The following is a 20,204-nucleotide window of genomic DNA, read 5'->3' on the forward strand; positions in this document are numbered from 1 at the left end:
TTGAGATCAGCCTGGCCAACATGGTGAAACCTCATCTCTACTAAAAATACAAAAATTAGCCTGATGTGGTGGCGAGCTCCTGTAATTCCAGCCACTTGGAAGGCTGAGGCAGGAGAATCACTTGAACCCAGGAGGTGGAGGTTGCAGTGAGCCGAGATGGTACCATGTACTGCAGCCTGGGCAGCAGAGGAAGACACCATCTCAAAAAATAAAAATAAAAAAATAATTGTTCCCTTTTCTTTTCAATTGCTCCAAATCTAAAAAGTAATGACAAATAGTAAACACAACTTTTGAATAAACACATATATTGTGAATATTTGTCATTGTTAGATAAATTCAGTATTTAGAAAAGAGTAATAGTTGGTTTTGATGCAATTGTACTGTTAAAAAGTGAAGTGTCATATACTTTAAGTAAAAAATACATAAAAGCCTTTATTGATCTTCTTAAGTATTCATTCATTACAGAAAATGTCATACTGGGAAAAATAAAATGCCAATAAAATGGTTTACTGATTGAACGAGCAAACAAAGATAATCTAAAAACAATCTTTCGCTAAAATATGGAGAAAATTAGTGGCAACAAATGATTGAATTAAGCATAAAGAGAGGTAACCACAACATAGACTGTGTTGCTGAATAGTTAAAAAAAACTCACAGACATAAGATCAAAGAGCAAATGGTCAAATATATGTGTGAATTTTAAGGAAAAATATACACAAAATGAACTGCTATTATTTTTAACATAAAAGATGAGAATAGTTACTTAATTTTTCATATGCAAGTCAAAATTGCATTAGTATGTATTTAAAAGTTCAGATGTCCAACAGAAAAACATATATGTATACATTTAGAGATAGTATGTATGCATCTTATTTTCAATCCATTGTTTTACTTTTTTCTTCTAAATTACAAGAAGACCTAAATTCTCAGATTACCTTTTTCAGGTTAACAATTTATGCAGAAATGTAAAAGATGTGATACTGCAAAAACAAATCACACTTATTAAACACTATGTAATTACCCAAGTCTATCAGGCCAAAATAAAATACATTTAGTGAATATAATAAGAATTAATGAAATAGTTGCTACTTATCACTGTTTTTAACACAACACTATAATAAAATTATATATTTTTTAAAATTATAATCTTATAATGTGAGTAATATCCTAAGGAAAGATGTTTCTAGGTTAACTGGAAGAAAAATACTTCAATGAGAAATAGGAAAGATAGTGGTCATGAATAAGAAACAAGGAAAATACATTTAAGTAGAAAAAAAGTTCAAGGTAGTGGCAGCTACTTTTTTAAAAAGCCTCTCCTACAGCAATATGCAAAAGGGTTTGGTAACTCTGTATACCATTTGCACATAGTAGACTAGATTGACAATTACTTCGGATGATATAGGGATTCATAAATTTGAAACTTATACAACCAAGAGACTGTGCCAATAATAAAAGATAGGTGAGAGGGTAGATTACTGGGGCAGATGTAAGGTTTTTATGCCCATTTTGAACATACCAAGTGTGAAAACTAGTCTTGGGAAAGAATAAGCTCTGTACACTAATAAATATGCCTTCAGGGTGTGTCTTCTAGGAGGTAGAGCTATCTGGAATGCTAAACACAAAATTAAGTCACCATCGACTATACTGGATATCCTCAGGATGTTTTACATGTTGGAATTTTCCAAGAAATCTGAATGTCAGTTTGCAGTCCACACAGCTGATGCATGCTTTATACTGCAACTTATATTAAGATTTTCTACATAAAAGTATATACATATGTGTGTGTTTAGATATAGATATAGATATATAGTTTGCCCTTTATAGTGGATTGAATAGTGTTCTCCAAAATTTATGTTCACCAAGAAGTCCAGAATGTCACCACACCTAGAAACAGGGTTTTTGCAGACGTAATTAGTTAAGGATCAAGATGATATTATATTAGAGTAGAGTGGGCCCTAAATCCAATAAGTGGTGTCATTATAAGAACAAGAGAAAACAGAGAGACACACAGAAACAGACAGATAGGAGAAACGGTCTTGTAAAGAGGGAGTCAGAGATTGGAGTAAGTCAGTTATAAACCCAGGAACATCAAGGCTTGCTGGGAGTCATCAGAAACTAGGAGGAAGCAATGAAGAATGCTTCTCTAGAGCCGACAGAGGAAGTGTGGCATTACTGACACATTGATTTTAGGCATCCAGTCTCTGGAACTGTGAGAGAATAAAATTAAGCCACTAAGCCTGTGGTACTTTGTTACAGTAGCCTTAGGACACGAATATGTCCTCTGTTACACAGAATTCCTAGAAAGTAAGAAGAGGATGATTGAAGAGAGATGGAGGTGAGAGAATAGGAAGGAATGATAATTCCAACAATATTTCAATTGACTATTTCAATATTTCATGTGAAATTAATCCAGAAATCATGTTGCTAATTGCAAATTATTTCTTCTGAATTATAAGGAGTTCTTCCCTCTGTTTTTAAAATTTCATCTCCTCCAAATGCCTGAAGTTTTTTTTTGTTTTTTTTTTTTTTTTTAACCAATTGATACACCTCATATCTTCAGCTTTGTCTTCTCTACTGTGTCTTTCTCTTTGGGCTTTAAGTACCCCAGTATTGCTGGAGTAAGAGTAAATAAACAAAACCAAATATTATCTGCCGATTTACACTCTACTTTGACTGTCATCCTATATATTTATGTTTCTTCTCAGCCAGGATTGTTGAGATAGAAATCCACACATTTATTCCCAAATTTTACTAATTCCTCCCTCCCTGAAATCTTATTTGGACTCCTATACTCTAGGTATAAGTATAATACATATTAACAAAAAAATTTCCCTCTGACAATGTTAACAGTTCTCTTACATTCTAAAGCATGTTATCTATACCAAATGAAAAGTAAAATAAAATTGGTCTTCCATGTTTCTGACACTTAAATATAATTCATAAAGTCTTAAGCAACTAAACCACATGAAAAAGCAACTGGTGATTAAACATTGAAAAATGAAGAAAAATTAAATATATTTTATTGATAGATAAGTAGGATTTTTTAAATCCAAAAAGCCAAATGTAATTAGTCTTATATGTAGAATAAAGGGAGTAAAATATTGATAAATGATAAATGATATCCAATTGATCCATAACTGTTATATTTCTAAGAATAATAAAACAAGTAGAATCCTGCAGGATGAATATTGCCAAAATCTGACCCCAATACCTGAATTCAAATGAAATTCAGTGATGCTCATGAAAACATTATGAATTGACATTTGTCTTATTTATAAAAACTAAAAGATGGCAATTGACTGACAAAGAGTATTTACTCAATCAAAAAGTAAAGCGGAGTAATATGCACATATTTATTAGGTTGGTGTAAAAGTAATTGTGGTTTTTGCCATTAAAAGTAATGGCAAAAATAACTTATAGGCATTTAATTCTACACCAGGCCAAAAAAAAAAAAAAAAAGTAATTTGGTATCACATGGCCTGTAAGAAACACAAGTAGCTCATGTGGAATTATCTGAAAAAATCTGTTCTCTCTTCTTACCTTGAAGGACTAAAAATGTTCTGTTAGACTATTTCAGAGACAATAGGCATATGTAAAGTCATGTAGATGATCTTTCGTGGGTGATTTAATTTATTTTCATGTGTAATGTTGTTTAATTTATTTTCATGTGTAATGTTGGTTATATGTTATTTTCTTTTTACATAAGGATGTTAGAGCCTTAACCCCTATGTAAAATGCAATCCAATGAATACACTGAGTGTATTTGACAGACATTGTGCTAAATCAGTGGTTCCCAACCTTTTTGGCATGAGGGACAAGTTTTTTGAAAGACAATCTTTCCATGGGATGGTTTCAGTGATCCACTTCAGATCATCAGGCATTAGTTAGGTTCTGATAAGGAGTGCACAACCTAGATCTCTTACATGCACAGTTTGCAACAGGGTTTGCACTCCTATGGGAATCGAATGCCACAGCTTATCTGACAGGAGGTGGAGCTCAGGCAGTAATGATAGCTCACCTGCCACTCACTTCCTGCTGTGCGGGCCAGTTCCTAACAGGCCAAGGACCAGTACCAGTCCATGGCCCAGGGGTTAGGAACCCCTGTGCTAAATGATGTAAAAGTCATGTTCTAAGAGCATCTGCAGATAAAAGATATAGAAGAAGGAATTATTGTAATTTGAGATAAATGACAGTAAAAGAAAAAAATGTGGGAAGTGATATGTGATGAAGTAATACTGAAAAGTAATAAATATAGCTCAATGTGGCAACAGAAAAAAATTATGGCAAAGTGAGAATGAGAGGAAGCAGAAGCAAAATAGAAATCTGATTTGTAGAGATCCAGTAACTACTGCTTGACCATCTCTCATCAAAGAGGTAAAGGATGGTAATAGGAAGGTAATAGGAAGAAGTCAAGAGTCAGTATTTATTTACTTCCACTATCCTACTCCCAGAACATTGTAAGGGATCATCAGATGATTGAATAGCCACTGGGATATAAAACCCAAAATATTTGTTTTCATGCTTTAACTAAATAACACAAATAGTTGTTTTATTTTAAAAATGCTATTTTTAAGACCTTAGTTCAATCCAATAATGTAGGTCATTTAATTTAACCTTTTTCGGGGGTAGAAGAGGGGACAGGGGATGTTTTATATGAATGTGAACATAAAGAAGAAGGTGTATATGTGTACTTGTGTATGCATATGACTTACTATGCTATTATGCCAATCACTCATATACATCAAATTATTATAAAATAACCATATAAGGTGTATTTACCATTGCTACTTTAGAGATGTGTAAGGTTCAGGCTGACAATGTGACTTGTCCAATGAAAATAGCAAGTAAGTTAAGTTGAGCCTGAACCCAGAAATCTGACTTGAAAGCTGGCATTTGTTAACCCAATGATATTAAGCATGAAGTATGTTAGACATACTTTACATGTGTATATATCTCTCTCATTTACTGCTCACATCTCTACTCTATAAACAAAATGATACCAAATTTATAAATAAAGAGGCAGTCTCAAAGAGATTATGTAACTTGTCCAAAGGCAGATAGTTAATATGTGACAAGGCTGAAATTAGAATACAGGTGCTTAAATATATATATGTAACTTAAAATGAAGAATGATGCAACATTTGTAAAATAAAATTAGTTTTTTACTAATAAATCAAAGTACACTTTGTTTTGTCCACAAAAAACAAGAAGATTCATTTAAAAAAATAGTTTTAAAAACCAACTATTATTGGCTCAACATAGCAGTTTTTTTAATATTAAGAGGATTAAATTCAATTTATATTAACCCTACAAAAATATAGATTTCATTCTTTAGGAATCTGTTAATTTACTTTTATTTCAATTAGTACTGTTTCTTTCTCTTTTTGAGCATACATAGGCTACAGTAATACATACAGTCTCCAAGGTGTAATACAGTCTCCAAGGTGACCAGCATGTCTATTTGTCAGGACACTAAATGGCTAATTTTCCTCTTTCTCATTCCTTTGGCCACATGGCATCCCAAGAATAATAGGATAAATAGTGGCTTCCAAAGAGGACTCAGAGAGCCATGAAGTTTTCTGGATAATAATTGTTAGGATTCTGTCAGCAACCATGTAACTTTTTTTTTTTTTTGCATCTGGGGAGCATAAAACTCTCTAGCAAAGGAAGGACTCAAAAGGCAAAAAATAAACACAATTAAGGGAATGATAGTTTTCTTTCTAAACTGTCATTCTCTTCACTATCAAAGAGCTCACCTTTGATTCAACCAATCGATATGCTAGGGGAAAGAAATACTTTGTAGAGTACAAAACGTACACTTTGCTAATGCTGGCATCATCACTCTATTTAAATGTTAAAATAAAAAGTTTAGTACTTCATTTCAGATGACAGTGCTCTCAAGTAAGTTGAAGATCTTGGACTTGTTTCAGAAGGATGAAAAGGAGGATATATAGGTATCTGGTTATAAGAAATTGGACTGGAAGCATCAGCTTATTTTATATCTCAGCAGCAGAAATGTTAAGTCAAGATGTTATCCAACTATCTCTAATGATACAATCCATGTCCTTCTGTTGAAATACTGAGTCATCCAGACCCAGACATTCCTTATAGCTATAACAAGCCCTTTACTATGTAACACAAGGCTGTAAATCTAAATTGTAGAAGTCTATGAACTTTACTGCTCTCTAAATTTCCCTTGCCTATCCATCCATGAACAGAGCTTAATCTGGGTTAGATCCAGCTGGATCTCAGAACCAAAACCTTTAGAAGCCAGATAAGTGACTTCTAAGACGTGTAATCAGAAAGATGTGAAGGCAGCAAAGGACACATTGTCTTCTTAGTGCCGATGAAGAACAGATTGTCAGGTTGACAAGATGAGCTGAAATGTCCTTTGCTGTCTTTTTGTATTTATTGCTGTCCCTGAAACTAGATGCTTAAAACCAAAAGCTCTTCTTTCTGGAAATGTGTTAATAAACTATAAAATTGATATGATTGTTTTGTAAATACTTTTATTACTATTGTAATAGTTCAATATTTGACTTAATACATATTTTACAGAGCAGCCTTGGCTTTATGCTCCTGTAATTTCCCATTTTATAAAATTCCAATATGAAGGCACTTGCAAGGTTACTGATATACTCATTTTTAAAAATTAAAAACAATCCTGTTTTCATTTTTGTATTGTTGTTCACCTGTGTACTTGACTGTAAATTCAGATTGAGTAAGATGACCTCAAAATTGTATTATTACAAAACCACCATCTAAAAAGAATTGCAAAGTAAAATACTTTATGGATAGTAGGTATTTTCATTTAAAAATTTTGAATAGCATGTAGTGAAAAATAAAGCATGTCTGGATGAAATGCTACATAATGAGTTGAATCTTACTTACCAAACTCCTTTGGAACTGCTATAGAATAAACACAACTATGTCCCACACTGTAATTTTTTGGATAGTTTGGTGATAGAACAGTGCCTTCTGAACCTGTTGAACGACTTCCACAGGGTGCTAGGAAAAAATAGTGAAAATATGATTTTTAGAAAAAAGTTTAAAAAAATTCATACCATGGTTATCTTCTTCAAATAAAAATATATGGCTACTGGAATTTAAGTTGTATAATTTATTTGCAACTTTTAATAAGATCTTCTAGTGTTAAATATTTAAAAAATAAAAAAGTGTATAAACAAAACTTTATAAGTATTCAAATTTTTCTCTTCTCAGAAACAAAGTATGTAATATAATAATGTTGTAATGGTGTTATCTAGAAATATAATAATGGTGGCCTAGCTTTCATTTGTGAAAAGAGTGTGAAATTGATCATCTTTTTTATAATAATGATAAATTACATATGCAAGTGGGAAATTGTATTACTTGCTGACAGGCTTTGAAATTCTACTCAGATTCAACACTATGTGTGAGACATGAATGGCTGTACAAACACATTCACCCACTCATCTAAGTATTCTACTTTCCAATCAATCTTTATCTGCATATATAATTTACCTTGAAATCAGAGGAGTTATTGATGGTGCCTTGAGGCAGACTTATTGGCTACCTCAGGCCCAATGTGGTATGTTAAAAAAAAGAAAAAAAAAAAAGAAAAGATGAGGGTGAAATTAATGTTTCTGATAAAATGTAGATGGAGGTTATTCACAAGATAGGGGATGCATTAGGATTCATAGTTCTAGCACTCAAGAGAGATCTGAGCTAAATGGAGATTTAGTACAGAAAGCATATGGATGGTAACTGATATTCTTTAAGTGAATAAGATCACTCTAAAAAGTATGCAGAATGAGAAAAGATGGGCAAAGAGGAGGTTCTGGGAAACACCGAAGGTTTAAAATCAGAGAAAGAGTGGCTGACTCCAGAGAAATTGTTCTCCTGGGGGCCAAGGGAGAAGAGTTTCAGTGAAAAGCAAGTGTTCAAAGAGGTAAATGTTGCAAAGTGATTCATAAATGAAAAAGAAGTCTGAAGTCTGGGTTGACTTGGCAATCTGGAGTGTAAGACTGGAGTTTTTCTGCCCCAGGTCTACAGTTTGCATGAAGAGGGATTTTTTTTTTCTTTTTAAACACCTTGCCAGCTGGCCCTGCTCCTTCACCCTTTGAGTACCTTTGTTCAGATTAGGAGCCATCCTTCTTGCAGAGCACACTGTCTGGTGTGCTCTTCTACACTATAGGTTTTTCATGGTGCCTTCTGAGGGTAGGGCTGTGCCTGTTGCAGATAGCTAGTAGGAAGCCTGCTGGCACTGCCCCTCATATTTTACCAGTACTAAAGCTGATAGTTTGATTTCCTTTGAAGTTTGGCAGGAAGGACAGAGTACAATTTATTACTCCCCTCAAACACCAAAAGGAGTTTTTCTGGTGCTATTAATAGAGTAGTTTCAACTAGAGCAGCTCGCTGCAAGTTATAGTCAGCAAGCCAAATCCAGACTGTGGACCAAGAAAGGTTTTTTACATTTTTAAAGAGTTACAAACAAAACAAAAACTACAGAAGAATATTTCAAAGATATATGTGGCCAGCAAAGCCCAAAATAGTATCTGGTCCTTTACAGAAGAAGTTTGCCAACCCCTGAACTAGAGTGGGGTGGGGGCAAGTAGGGGAGGCTAGATTACAGTTGGATGAAGAATAAATGGTATATAAACAAGTACAAAAGTAACCAGAATTATGAATATAAATGGGAGGGAAACATATAAAGTAGTTTGGAGATGCAAAGTTGAATGAGTGTTCTTTGTTGATTTAATAGGGAGGAAGAAATCATTACACAAGGAAAATCAGGAGCATTGACCTAGAAATAAGATCAAGAACAAAAGTGCAGTGATTCCCATTAGATATCAGTAGTGGTTTACCTCTGTGACTTGAGAAAAGGAGATTAGAAATAGATAGGTGTAGCTTTTATACTGGGAATTTATTGAAGTTAATGTCTGATTTTCCTTTTAAAGTGCACTGCATGCAGTGATGAATTAGGTACCTCCAGAAGAGTTATGACAGTTTGAAAAAGTAAAAACTTGTGATTAATTATTGGTCAAAGTTTTAAAATAGAGCAATACAGTATATTTAAAACACACACACACACAACACAAAAAGGATGTTGTATTGAGTTGAGTGACTAATGAATATTCTGCCTTTTTTCCTTAATGTTCTATAAAAAGGTAATAAATACTTAGAATGAAACACACTAAAATTAGAATTCTCTAAAAAAAGCAAGAAATTGACAGTGATTATAATAACCAAAGATGCATCCCTCTCATCACTCATTATTGTTTGAGATTAGAGCAGTCAGGTGTTATTCTTATTTCAGTACTGATAACTTTATTCAACTGATAATGCTACTGATGAGAGAATCATTCAAGAATGGGCAGTATGTCTTATGTTAATTTTCTTTCTGATTTTACGGTGTTCCAGAATTAAAATTATAATACTTTGAAAGAACATGACAAAAACTATTAAACTCTTATTTTTATATTTGGAAAGTATGAATAGAAATGGAAACTTCTAACTCAAGTTCAGTTCTGTGACTTAGTCATGAACATTGTGCCATCCTATATTAACATGTGTCTGACAGCCAGGATTTGTTTTATGTATTTTATTTTGTATAATTGACATTTAGGACAGCTTTTTTTAAAAATCATATTTAGAAATATGAAGGTTCTTTTAAATTACAAATATATTATAAAGTTAAAATTTAATCACATGGTAGTATTATGCTAGATTCTGTTATTTGTACTTGTAACCGTAATTTTCTGTTTATTTTGATGAGTGCCTACAGCATGGCCTAAATTATAGTCAATAACAGAATATTATAGTGAGTGATAATAATTATGCAGTGGTTATTATTATAAATAAGGGAAAATTAATTATGCTCTGAGATACACATCTATTGTAATCTGTTTTATATTAGGTTGGTGCAAAAGTAATTGTGGTTTTGGGCATTACTTTTAATGGCAAAAACTGCAATTACTTTTTCACTAACCTAATATTCATAAAATATAAATGGAATAATAATTAAGTCAGGCCAACTTCACAGATTCTCCTAATATTGGTCTCCAGAAGCTTTTTATATTCTTACTTCCTGTTTTAATGTCATCTTATTGGCTAATCGAGAAAAGGGCAGCTTTTATCTTTCTGGCTCTTAATCGGTTGAAGATAAAAGCAAGTCAGACCTTTGGATTCTATTCTTATTTTTGCTATTTGACATATGTCACATATACCTGTGAACTTTTTGGCAAATTGGCTGTTATTTCTCCAAACAGCCTATATTCCTTGTAATGCATTAAACATAAGAACCCACCTGTTCCTGATTATAGCTTATGTAGTTAATAAATCCATATTTTTATTTTTATTTTTTGAGACCAAGTTTTGCTTTTGTTTCCCAGGATGGAGTGCAATGGCTCCATCTTGGCTAGCTTCAACCTCCACCTCCCAGGTTCAAGAGATTCTCCTACCTCAGCCTACAGAGTAGCTGGGATTACAGCCATGCACCACCATGCCCAGCTAATTTTTGTATTATTAGTAGAGATGGCGTTTTACCATGTTGACCAGGCCGGTCTTGAACTCCTGATTTCAGGTGATCTAGCCATCTTGGCTGGGATTATAGGCGTGAGCCACTGCACCCAGCCTAAATCTATATTTTTAATAGTATGTTTGTAGAACATTTGAATTTAAGAAGATATGGTTCTATGATTAAGTAAGTGTGGGAAACACATGAGTGAAGGACTTGAGACTTTAGTATGGTTTAGGGAATAGCATGCTCTTTCTTGCAAACTTATTTGATCATGGAAAACTTTTTTACATGTAATATCTTACAGGACCTGCCTCCTTCAGAACATACTTGACAAAAGGCCAAAGTGATGATTCTAAAATATGTTTTCTTTTGGTAATAATTTTAATGTTTATATAATTGATAACAATTAATTGTAATTTTGCCATACCAAAGAACTGTGTCTTATGTATTCCTATAGAGCCCAATAACTTAGAGGTTGAAAATGTCAAACTTAGCCTACTTATAAAATGCCATTATTCTAGATTTGCTCTCCCTGACTCTTGGGGTCCAACAAAGAATCAGTTTGTTGCTCATAACCTTATGTGATTTATCAGCTTCTCTAGCTTCTCTGCCTCTGTAACTGTCACAGTCCACACTCCCATCAATTTCTGCATGTGCTCTTTGACTCTCAGCTCCACTCATCACCACAAGTTCATACCACTGGTAGCACTTTTTCTAAAACATAAGTCTTATCATGTTTCTCTTCTCTTCTCAGGACAGGGTCTGTACATATTAGGTTCTCCATAAATGTCTGTTGGATGATTAAATGAACTATACCTGCAAGACCAGGCTGCTATAAAGTAGTGTTCCATAGTCAGCATATAACATAAACATTTCATTTGGTTGAAATTATCCCAGAAAAAATCACTTAAATTTAGTACAGAATCCAGATATACCCTCTTTCAATAAATCCATATAAGCCTATTTTTTCTTTCTTTCTGCAATTGAAATTTTTGCTTGTTCTTTGCTTGATTACTGTGCTTTACATTTGGGGGCAATACTATATGAAAGATATGTATCTTAAACATTAGAAATGTATCCAATGGTAAGATGTTTATAATATGACTGCTATATGGATTCTGGTTTTTATTGAGGGAATAGCAAACCCAGGTCTAATACCAAACCCATAGTAGCAAATCCATGCTGATATAGTTTGAATGTTGGTGCCCCCCAAATCTCATATTGAAATGTAACCCCCAATGTTGGAGGTGGGGTCTGATGGGAAGTCTTTGGATCATGGGGACAGATCCCTCATGAATGTCTTGGTCCTGTCCTAGCAATAGTGAGTGAGTTCTCCTTAGATCTGGTTGTTTAGAGGTATATGGCACCTCCTCTTTCTCTCTCTCACTTCCTATCTTGCCATGTAACATGCCTGCTCCCCCTTTGCCTTCTGCCACGATTGCAAGCTTTCTGAGTCCCTCACCAGAAGCAGATGGTGAAACCACACTGTTTGTACATCCTGAAAATCCTTGAGCCAATTAAATCTCTTTTCTTGATAAATAGCCTAGTCTTGAATATTCCTTTATAGTAATACAAATAGACTAACAAATTGATAGCAAAATTTGACTAGAAAAATTCATATCAAGGTGACACGGTTTGGCTGTGTCCCCACTCAAATCTCATCCTGAATTCCCACATGGTATAAAAGGAACCTGGTGGGAGGTAACTGAATCATGGGGTCAAGTCTTTCCTGTGCTGTTCTCGTGATAGGGAATAAGTCTCACGAGATCTGATGATTTCAAAAAGAGACATTCCCCTGCACCAGCTCTCTCTCTCTCTTTACCTGCAGCCATCCACGTAAAATGTGACTTGTTCCTCCTTACCTTCCACCATGATCGTGAGGCCTCCCCAGTCATGTGGAACCATAAGTCCGATAAACCTCTTTCCTTTGTAAATTGCCCAGTCTTGGGTACGTCTTTATCAGCAGCGTGAAAACAAACTAATACACAAGGAGTGGGGTGCTACTATAAAGATACATGGAAATGTAGAAATGGCTTTAGAAATGGGTAATGGGTAGAGGTTGGAAGAGTTTGGAGACCTCAGAAGATAGAAAGATAAGAAAAAATTTGGAGCTTCTTAGAGACTACTTAAATGGTTGTGACAAAAATGCTGATAGAAATATGGACAGTGAAGTCTAAGTTGATGAGGTCTCAGATGGAAATGAGGAAGTCAGTGGGAATTGGAGCAAAGATCACCCGTATTATTCTCTAGCAAAGAATTTAGCTGCATTGTGTTCATGTCCTCGTACATGTCTTAGAGATCTATACAAACTTAAAGTTAAGAGTGATATCTTTGGGTATCTGGCAGAAGAAATTTCTAAGCAGCAAACTATTCAACAGGTGGCCTGGCTACTTCTAACAACCTACTGAGAGTGTCAGGAGGCAGCCAAATGCCCAGGAAGACAAGAATGGGTCCCTGGTGAAACCCCACCTTAGAGCAAAATCAGCTTGAAGACTGAAAGACCAGACTGCTGGTCCTGGATGAAACCTGCGACCCAGAGTGAGAACTTCTGTTTCTGTTCACCTGCCCTTTCCTAATTGATTCTTTCTAAATAATGTCTTTTAAACAATTGAATGCTGCCTTTTCCAATAGTACCTACAGCCTGCCCCTCCCCTATTCTGAGGCCATAAAAAGTCCCAGACCCAGCTATGCAAAGAGGAGAGAACTGCCTGACTGTGAGATTGGGGGACCACCTCCTGCATCCCCTCTCCACTGAGTGCTGTTCCGTTGCTGAATAAAATTCGTCTTCACCCTCCTCACCCTTCAACATACAGGATATCCTCCTTCTTGTGTTCAGTACAAGAGCTAGGGAACCACCAACCATGGGTACAAACTATAACAAAGGCAGGCTGGGACACATCAGCGTGGCCGAGTGAGGCCCAGGTGGGGTGTCGCTGGCCAGAGATTCACGGCTTTCAAAGTGATGGAGAAGAAAACAGCCTACATTACTACAATTAGCTACAGGAGCAAAGAAATGACTTAAAGTTGGAGCTTATATTTAGAAGGGAAGTAAAGTGTAAAAGTTGGAAAAATTCACAGCCTACCCATGTGGCAGGGAAGAAAAAAAGCATTTTCAGGAGAGGGATACAAGCGGGATACAAGCGGGATACAAGCTTGTGGAGCAATCACTTGCTAGAGAAATTAGAATGAGTAAAAAGGAGCCAAGAGCTAATATCCAAGACAACGGGGAAGAGGCTTTGAAGGCATTTCAGAGATCTTTGAGGTAGCCCCTATCATCACAGGTCCAGAGGCTTAGAAAAAAGAATGATTTCCTGTACCAGGTCCATGGCTGTGCTGCCTGCCTTGGGAGGCTGCTCCCTGCATTCCAGCCACTCTGGTTTCAGCCTTGGCTCAAAGGGGTCCAGGTACAGCTCAGGCCACGGCTCTGTAAAGTGTAAGCCATAATCCTTGGCAGTTTTTCCATGGTGTTAGGTCTGCAGATGCTCATAATGCAAGTGTGAAGGATGCTCATCAACTTCTACCTAGATGTCAGAGAATGTATAGAAAATCCTGGGTGCCCAGGCAGAAGTCTGCTATAGGTTTGGAGCCCTACAGAGAAACTCTACTAGTGCAATGCCAAGGGGAAATGTGGGATTGTAGAACCCACACAAAGTCCTCACCAAGGCACTACCTCATGGAGTTGTGGGAAGCAGGCCACCACCCTCCAGACTCTATAATGGCAAAGGCACTAGCAGCTTGCACCTCTGCCTGGAAAAGCTGCAAGCACTCAACTACAACCTTTGAGAGCAGCCACATGGGCTGCAAACTGCAAAGCCATAGAGGCAGGGCTGGCCAAGGCCTTGGGAGTCCACCCCTCATACAAGAATGTGGGACATGATGTGAAAGAAGATTATTTTGGAACTTTAAGATGTAGCGATTGCTCTGTTGGACTTCAGACTTGTGTGGAGACTGTTGGCCTTTTCTTTGGGCCAATTTATCACTTTTGGAATGGGAATGTTTACCCAATACCTGCATTACTATTGTATCTTGAGAGTAAATAACTTGTTTTGATTTTATAGGCTCATAGGTGGAAGGGCATGAGTCTCAGATGGAACTTATGACTTTGGACTTCATGCTGGAATGATTTAAGACTTTTGAGAACTATTGGCAGGGGATGATTGTATTTTTCAATGTGAGAAGGATATAAGTTATGAGGGGCCAGGGGCAGAATGGTAGTGTTTGGATGTTTGTCCACTTCAAATTTCATGTTGGAATGTAATCCTCAATATTGGAGGTGGGGCCAGGTAGGAGGTGTTTGGGTCATGGGGACAGATCCCTCATGAATGGCTTGGTGCTATCCTTGCGATAGTGAGTAAGCTCTCCCAAGATATGGTGGTTTAAAAATGTGTGGCACCTTCCCCCTCTCTCTTTTGCTTCATCTCTTGCCATGTGATGTGTCTAATCCCCCTTCACCTTCCACCGTGATTGGAAGCCTTCTGAGACCCTCACTAGAAGCATGGCAGACCACACTTTCTATAAAGCTTGCAGAACGTGAGCCAATTAAACCTCTTTTCTTCATAAATTACCCAGTATCAGGTACTCCTCTATAGTAATGCAAACAGACGAATACACAGGCTAATATCTTATCAGTCTAAGGAATATGCTCATTTAGTGAGTGAAGTTTTATCCACACAGTGTAATTTCTTATTTTTCTTGTTTTCTATTCTTCTATTTGTTTAATTTTAAAAAACTCTCTTTTGGCTTAATTTGTTTAATTTGATTTGTATGAGTAAAATGTGTTCATGATCCAACTATATTACATATATTCTTGTTATACCCCTGAATTATGTATGCATTGATACAGTAGATAGATGTGATATTTCTAGAGAAATCAGACTATCACACCACAACCAGGTTTTAAGGTTTCTAATTATCCACTGAAAATACCACTTTGAGCAGGTGTATGTATGTGGGATGAAGGAGCAAGACAAGAAGAAGGAGGAGGAGGAGGAGGAGGAGAAGGAGGAGGAGAAGAAGAAACTTATCACAGAGTGAATTAGAAGAAGAAATTTCAAAACACGTATGTGGGAGAAATGCTACTTGAATGTGCAGGTATCTTAGAGACATTATAATACAGGCTATGTAGCCTTAAGCTACTTGCAATTTCATATCTGTCTCTTCACTTGTTTAATGTATAATTTATTATCAAATATACTCTATAATGAAAATTATCATATAATATATAAATTATTCACAGAAAGCAAGTTAGGTACTTTTAAAAGTGATGACTTCTTGCAGGTCACAAAAGAGCAATATGATATATTAAATCAATAATTTACTAGATGTGGTCTGTGACTCTTTCAGTTTGAAAGAACTGCTGTACCTTACAAAACTGCTAGTATATTTCTAGTAAATTACTTATGCATTGATATAGCCTGATTGAATGTCACAAATCATAAATCCTAGTATAGAATATATTTGAAAGCTATATCTCTCATGGAGCATTTTTTAAGAGAAGGCTTTCCTAACCCTTAAGCTCTGTGAGATGAATTTGAATTCAGACAGCTATTAGTACCAGTATTGACTTTAAAATTAAAATACTATTGTTTGTTTCTTCTTTTGTTCAAAAATTTGATTAGTGAAAATACCTAACTATCCAGCCATTCCCTTCATGCTTCTTTTTATGTCTCCCGTATAACAATAGGTACTTCATTTTGTTTATCTACCTTAAATGATGAGCCTTCAATAATGCTCCATTACATGTGAATTGACTTTGTTTAAATTTCACACTTCTTTTTAATACTAAAAAAAAAAAAAAAATCCATATCAGTGTGATAATCAGTGGCTTATAAACCATTTTAATGACTCAATAATTCAACTTAGTAGGATATAAGCTTCTACATCTGTCATCTCACTGATTGTCTGGATTCATTCATTAGATTTTCCTGGCTAGGGAGCCAACACCTTCATCCCTCAGTGCTCTGTGAGCTGTTTTCTACATCAGAGAGTGTGATCTTAGAGAAAGAGTCATTCTATGCCAAAGTCCTATGAACAGCTATATCCTTTAATAGATCTTCCATGTTACCACATACAAATTCTACTACTAGTAACAGTTTTGGAGGGCATAGACAGTTAATGTATGATACTATGTGACTCATTTTGTACCCCAATTTTAAAAATTGAAATATAATTTACATACATAAAATTCACTGTTTTAAAGTGTACAGTTGAATGCTTTCTAGCATATTCATGAGTTTTAAAACTAACACCATTTTCTAATTTTAGAACATTTCCTCCACTCCCAAAATAATTTCAGTACCCATTAGTAGTCACATGCTGTTTTCACTTTCCTCAAGTTCCTGGAAATAGCTAACTTTTGAGGAAACTGTATGGAAAGATAATTTCTTAAAAGATTTGAATTATTGGCACTTTTTGAAACTAAAATACCTTTTTATCACATAGTTGATGTCTTACTGCTTTTTAATGATGAAAACCTTTTACTATTTAAAGAAATTGCTTAAAGCAACTAATAGTTTAAATGACTTTAAAGGGAAAAACACTCTTTAATAATTTGTTAACTTCTACCAAATTGCCTCAAAAATGTTGCTTTCTTGGGAATGTTTTCTCTAATTTCCAGACTTTTTCAGAAGCCTCCATTATATAGCATTTCATCAATTACTTTTAGGACAGTAAATACAGTTTGTAATTTTGTGTTTATTTTGTATGACTATTTGATTAATGCCTATATCTATCTCTTGTCTATAAGATCTATCAGATCAAAGTTTCCATGTCTTCTCTGCATACTATTTGTACCTCTGGAGCCTAGCATAGTTGTTGTTTTTATAATAGGCTTCCAATAAATATATGCTGTATTAGGAAAAATGACAAAATATAAATTATTAATATCTTGCTATTGACTAAATACATGGAGTATAAAACTCATAGGCTTAAAAAATCCTTCCATTTAGAATAGCGTGGTAGAACACAATATAAAACAGCACATTGGAATCAGGTTTAGGTTTAGGTTGGGCACGGTGGCTCATTCCTGAAATCCTAGCACTGTAGGCAGTGTCAGGTGGATCACTTGAGGTCAAGAGCTCAAGACCAGCCTGGCCAACATGGCAAAACTCCATCTCTACTAAAAATAAAAAAAACTTAGTCGGGCATGGGGACAGGTGCCTATAATCCTAGCTACTCGGGAGGCTGAGGCAGGAGAATCGCTTGAACACAGGAGGTAGAGGTTGCAGTGAGCCAAGATTGTGCCATTGCACTCCAACCTGGGCAACAGAGTGAGACTCCATCTCGAAAAAGAGAGAGAGAAAAAATAAAGGTTTAGGTTTAAATTCCAGCTTCAGTCTTTACTGACTGAGTAGCCTTAGGACAGAGGGAAATATAAACTTGAACTGGAACAGTAAGTGTCTGTTAGATCTGGTATATAGTGTGGGTTTAGGTAAAATGAATTAGGGAACTGCCCTAATCTATTCCAGAATCTTCTGCTGGCAATATAATGAGGATTTTATAAGGCCTTAGGAAAACGAACTAACCTCATCAATCTCAGGAGGATACAAAGCTTAGAAGTAATAGCAGGAGAAACTTTCTTAGTAGTTTGCCAAACTACTCCCTTGACAGAGGTAGGAAAACATTTAAGTGATCTTACATTGAGCATTGTCACTCTCTAGGAGAAGCTCATGGCTTTTATTTTCTTCTCTTAATTTTTATCTAAGGATCAAAAGCAGAGTACTCCATCCCAAAGAAGAGGAAGCCATAACGTTAATTCCACTGTTTCTCAATGACTGAGGTCACTGCCTGGCTGCTGAAGGTCAAGATGGATGTGGTTCTCTATTTTTCTTTAACTCTTTATCTTCTAGAAGCCTGGGGTGAAATAAGACTACTAGTACCATTGGCTCTTATTCTACCTCAGATTTCTAAAAAAGAGAATGTGGCCCATCTTCTTTCCCTTATATTTCAGGAGCTCTTCTCCTTGTTCCAGAAATTTGGATGAAGAAGAAAAATGTCTATATTTTCTCTAGACTTAACTGAATTTTTTTTTCTAACTGAATTTCAGCATTTCTCTTAATTACACATGTAGGTAACAAAACACATGAATAGCAAAAGTTAACTGGGACTTTATCACCAGTAGAAATTAGAGATTTTTTATACTGCATTATAATTGTTTCAGATACCTTAAAATGTTGTATATGCTCATCACTATTGAAAATTATAGTAGTTATTAGACCTCTCACTAGAAGTTCTAATTTAATGCATTAGATAAGAAGCATATATATCCTCACATAAAAAATGTGTATTTTTAATTTTAGTTTTTATATACTATGATAACTGTCTTTAAATATTATTGATTTCCCCTCTAAGCCTATGCGCTTTATTTTATTTTAAGCACTTAAAACATTATTCTAATAAGGGGTCCATAAGCTTCATTGGAGTGCACAAAAAGTTTAAAAACCCCTGTCCTAATTAGATTACTTTCAAACCACCATTCTTTCTCTTTGTCATGCTCTGTCTATTCTTTTCCTGAAGAGAGATTGTCTCAGAGATGGTTGTTGTGGTCCAGCAAAATCTGGAAAATATTAGTTTCATTGAATGATCCTTTTTTTCTTGCTCTTTTGTCTCTTTTCCCAACAGGATAGATCAATTGTTCTCTGAATCAGAAAGGTCCCAAAACTCAGGTTTGGAATTTAGCAGGTAATATCCAGTTTTAGGGTTAGCTTAAGCTTAAGACTGTTTGGAACCACAGTCTAAATACAGTTCAGCTTTCCCCACTAACTCTCCTATTTGGTTCAGTCTAACTCACTCGATTTGTGGTTTTGGATTAGGGATCAAATTTCCTGCTGCAGAGAGAGCTCTAACTTGTCTTCTTTAAGCATACATCTCCCTTTTGCATCCATTGTTTGCTGGTTAAAGTGTAAATGTAAAACAATGAAGTTTTCTTTGTATACTAAAGGGGAGGGAAGCAGCAAACCTACTCCACTCCTTTTGAATTTCCCTTAGAAAACATAATCAGCATACCTTTTGATTTTCTAGTGCAAGGTCACCAGCCTTCTGACCCTTGAACCTGTAAACACATACTTCTGACAATAACTGAAGGTTCTTACTTGAGGTACACCAGAGACAAGGCACATCAATTGGTCTATCAAGAAGATAAAATAAATTTTAATAACTCTTTTTTTACCTTATTGTATAAATCTGTGTGATTTTGTCTAGTCTTTGTAGTGTCTTTCATAGACCGTCTGCAATGTGCATTGCATTCTAGATGTGCTTATTTAATAATAAAACTAATTTCTTTCATTTCTAGGTTTTGTGGAACAAACTCTATTAGTAGGATTTTTAGTTCCCCAACAAAAGTAAAAATATGACTGTCCTTAAATTTCTTGTGTTATTATTACCTTAATACCATTTGAATATTGCCGTGATTTCTAACTGTTACTGTTATATACTTTATTTTCTTCACTTGTAAGAAGAGAATTACTAAGTTTATATGAATGTGTATATATATATGAACCATATATACATATGGTTCAGTAAAACTGACAATACATCAGGAAGGCACATTTGAGGTCTCACCTAAATGTAGACTACATGGTAGTGGAGAATGGGGTACATCTTCATACAATGAGAAGCCATATGACTGTCCATCTGGAGATATGGTTTAAATATGAACCTCAAGTCAATAGTAACAATAAAATGCAGATTGAGCATCCCTAATTCA

General features: G+C 35.3%; 1 protein-coding gene across 1 annotated transcript in view; it reads right to left on the reverse strand.

Annotated features, from left to right (window-relative positions):
• Positions 1–20,204, reverse strand: part of CSMD3 (CUB and Sushi multiple domains 3) — a 1,271,497-nt gene that overhangs the window by 240,038 nt on the left and 1,011,255 nt on the right. Inside the window, exon 31 of the mRNA XM_026454566.1 lies at positions 6,892–7,008. Coding sequence (XP_026310351.1) covers positions 6,892–7,008 — 117 coding nt within the window. The remainder of the gene's footprint in view (positions 1–6,891; positions 7,009–20,204) is intronic.

This window comes from Piliocolobus tephrosceles, chromosome 7 (genome assembly GCF_002776525.5).
Source record: "Piliocolobus tephrosceles isolate RC106 chromosome 7, ASM277652v3, whole genome shotgun sequence".
Classification (NCBI taxonomy): Eukaryota; Metazoa; Chordata; class Mammalia; order Primates; family Cercopithecidae; genus Piliocolobus; species Piliocolobus tephrosceles.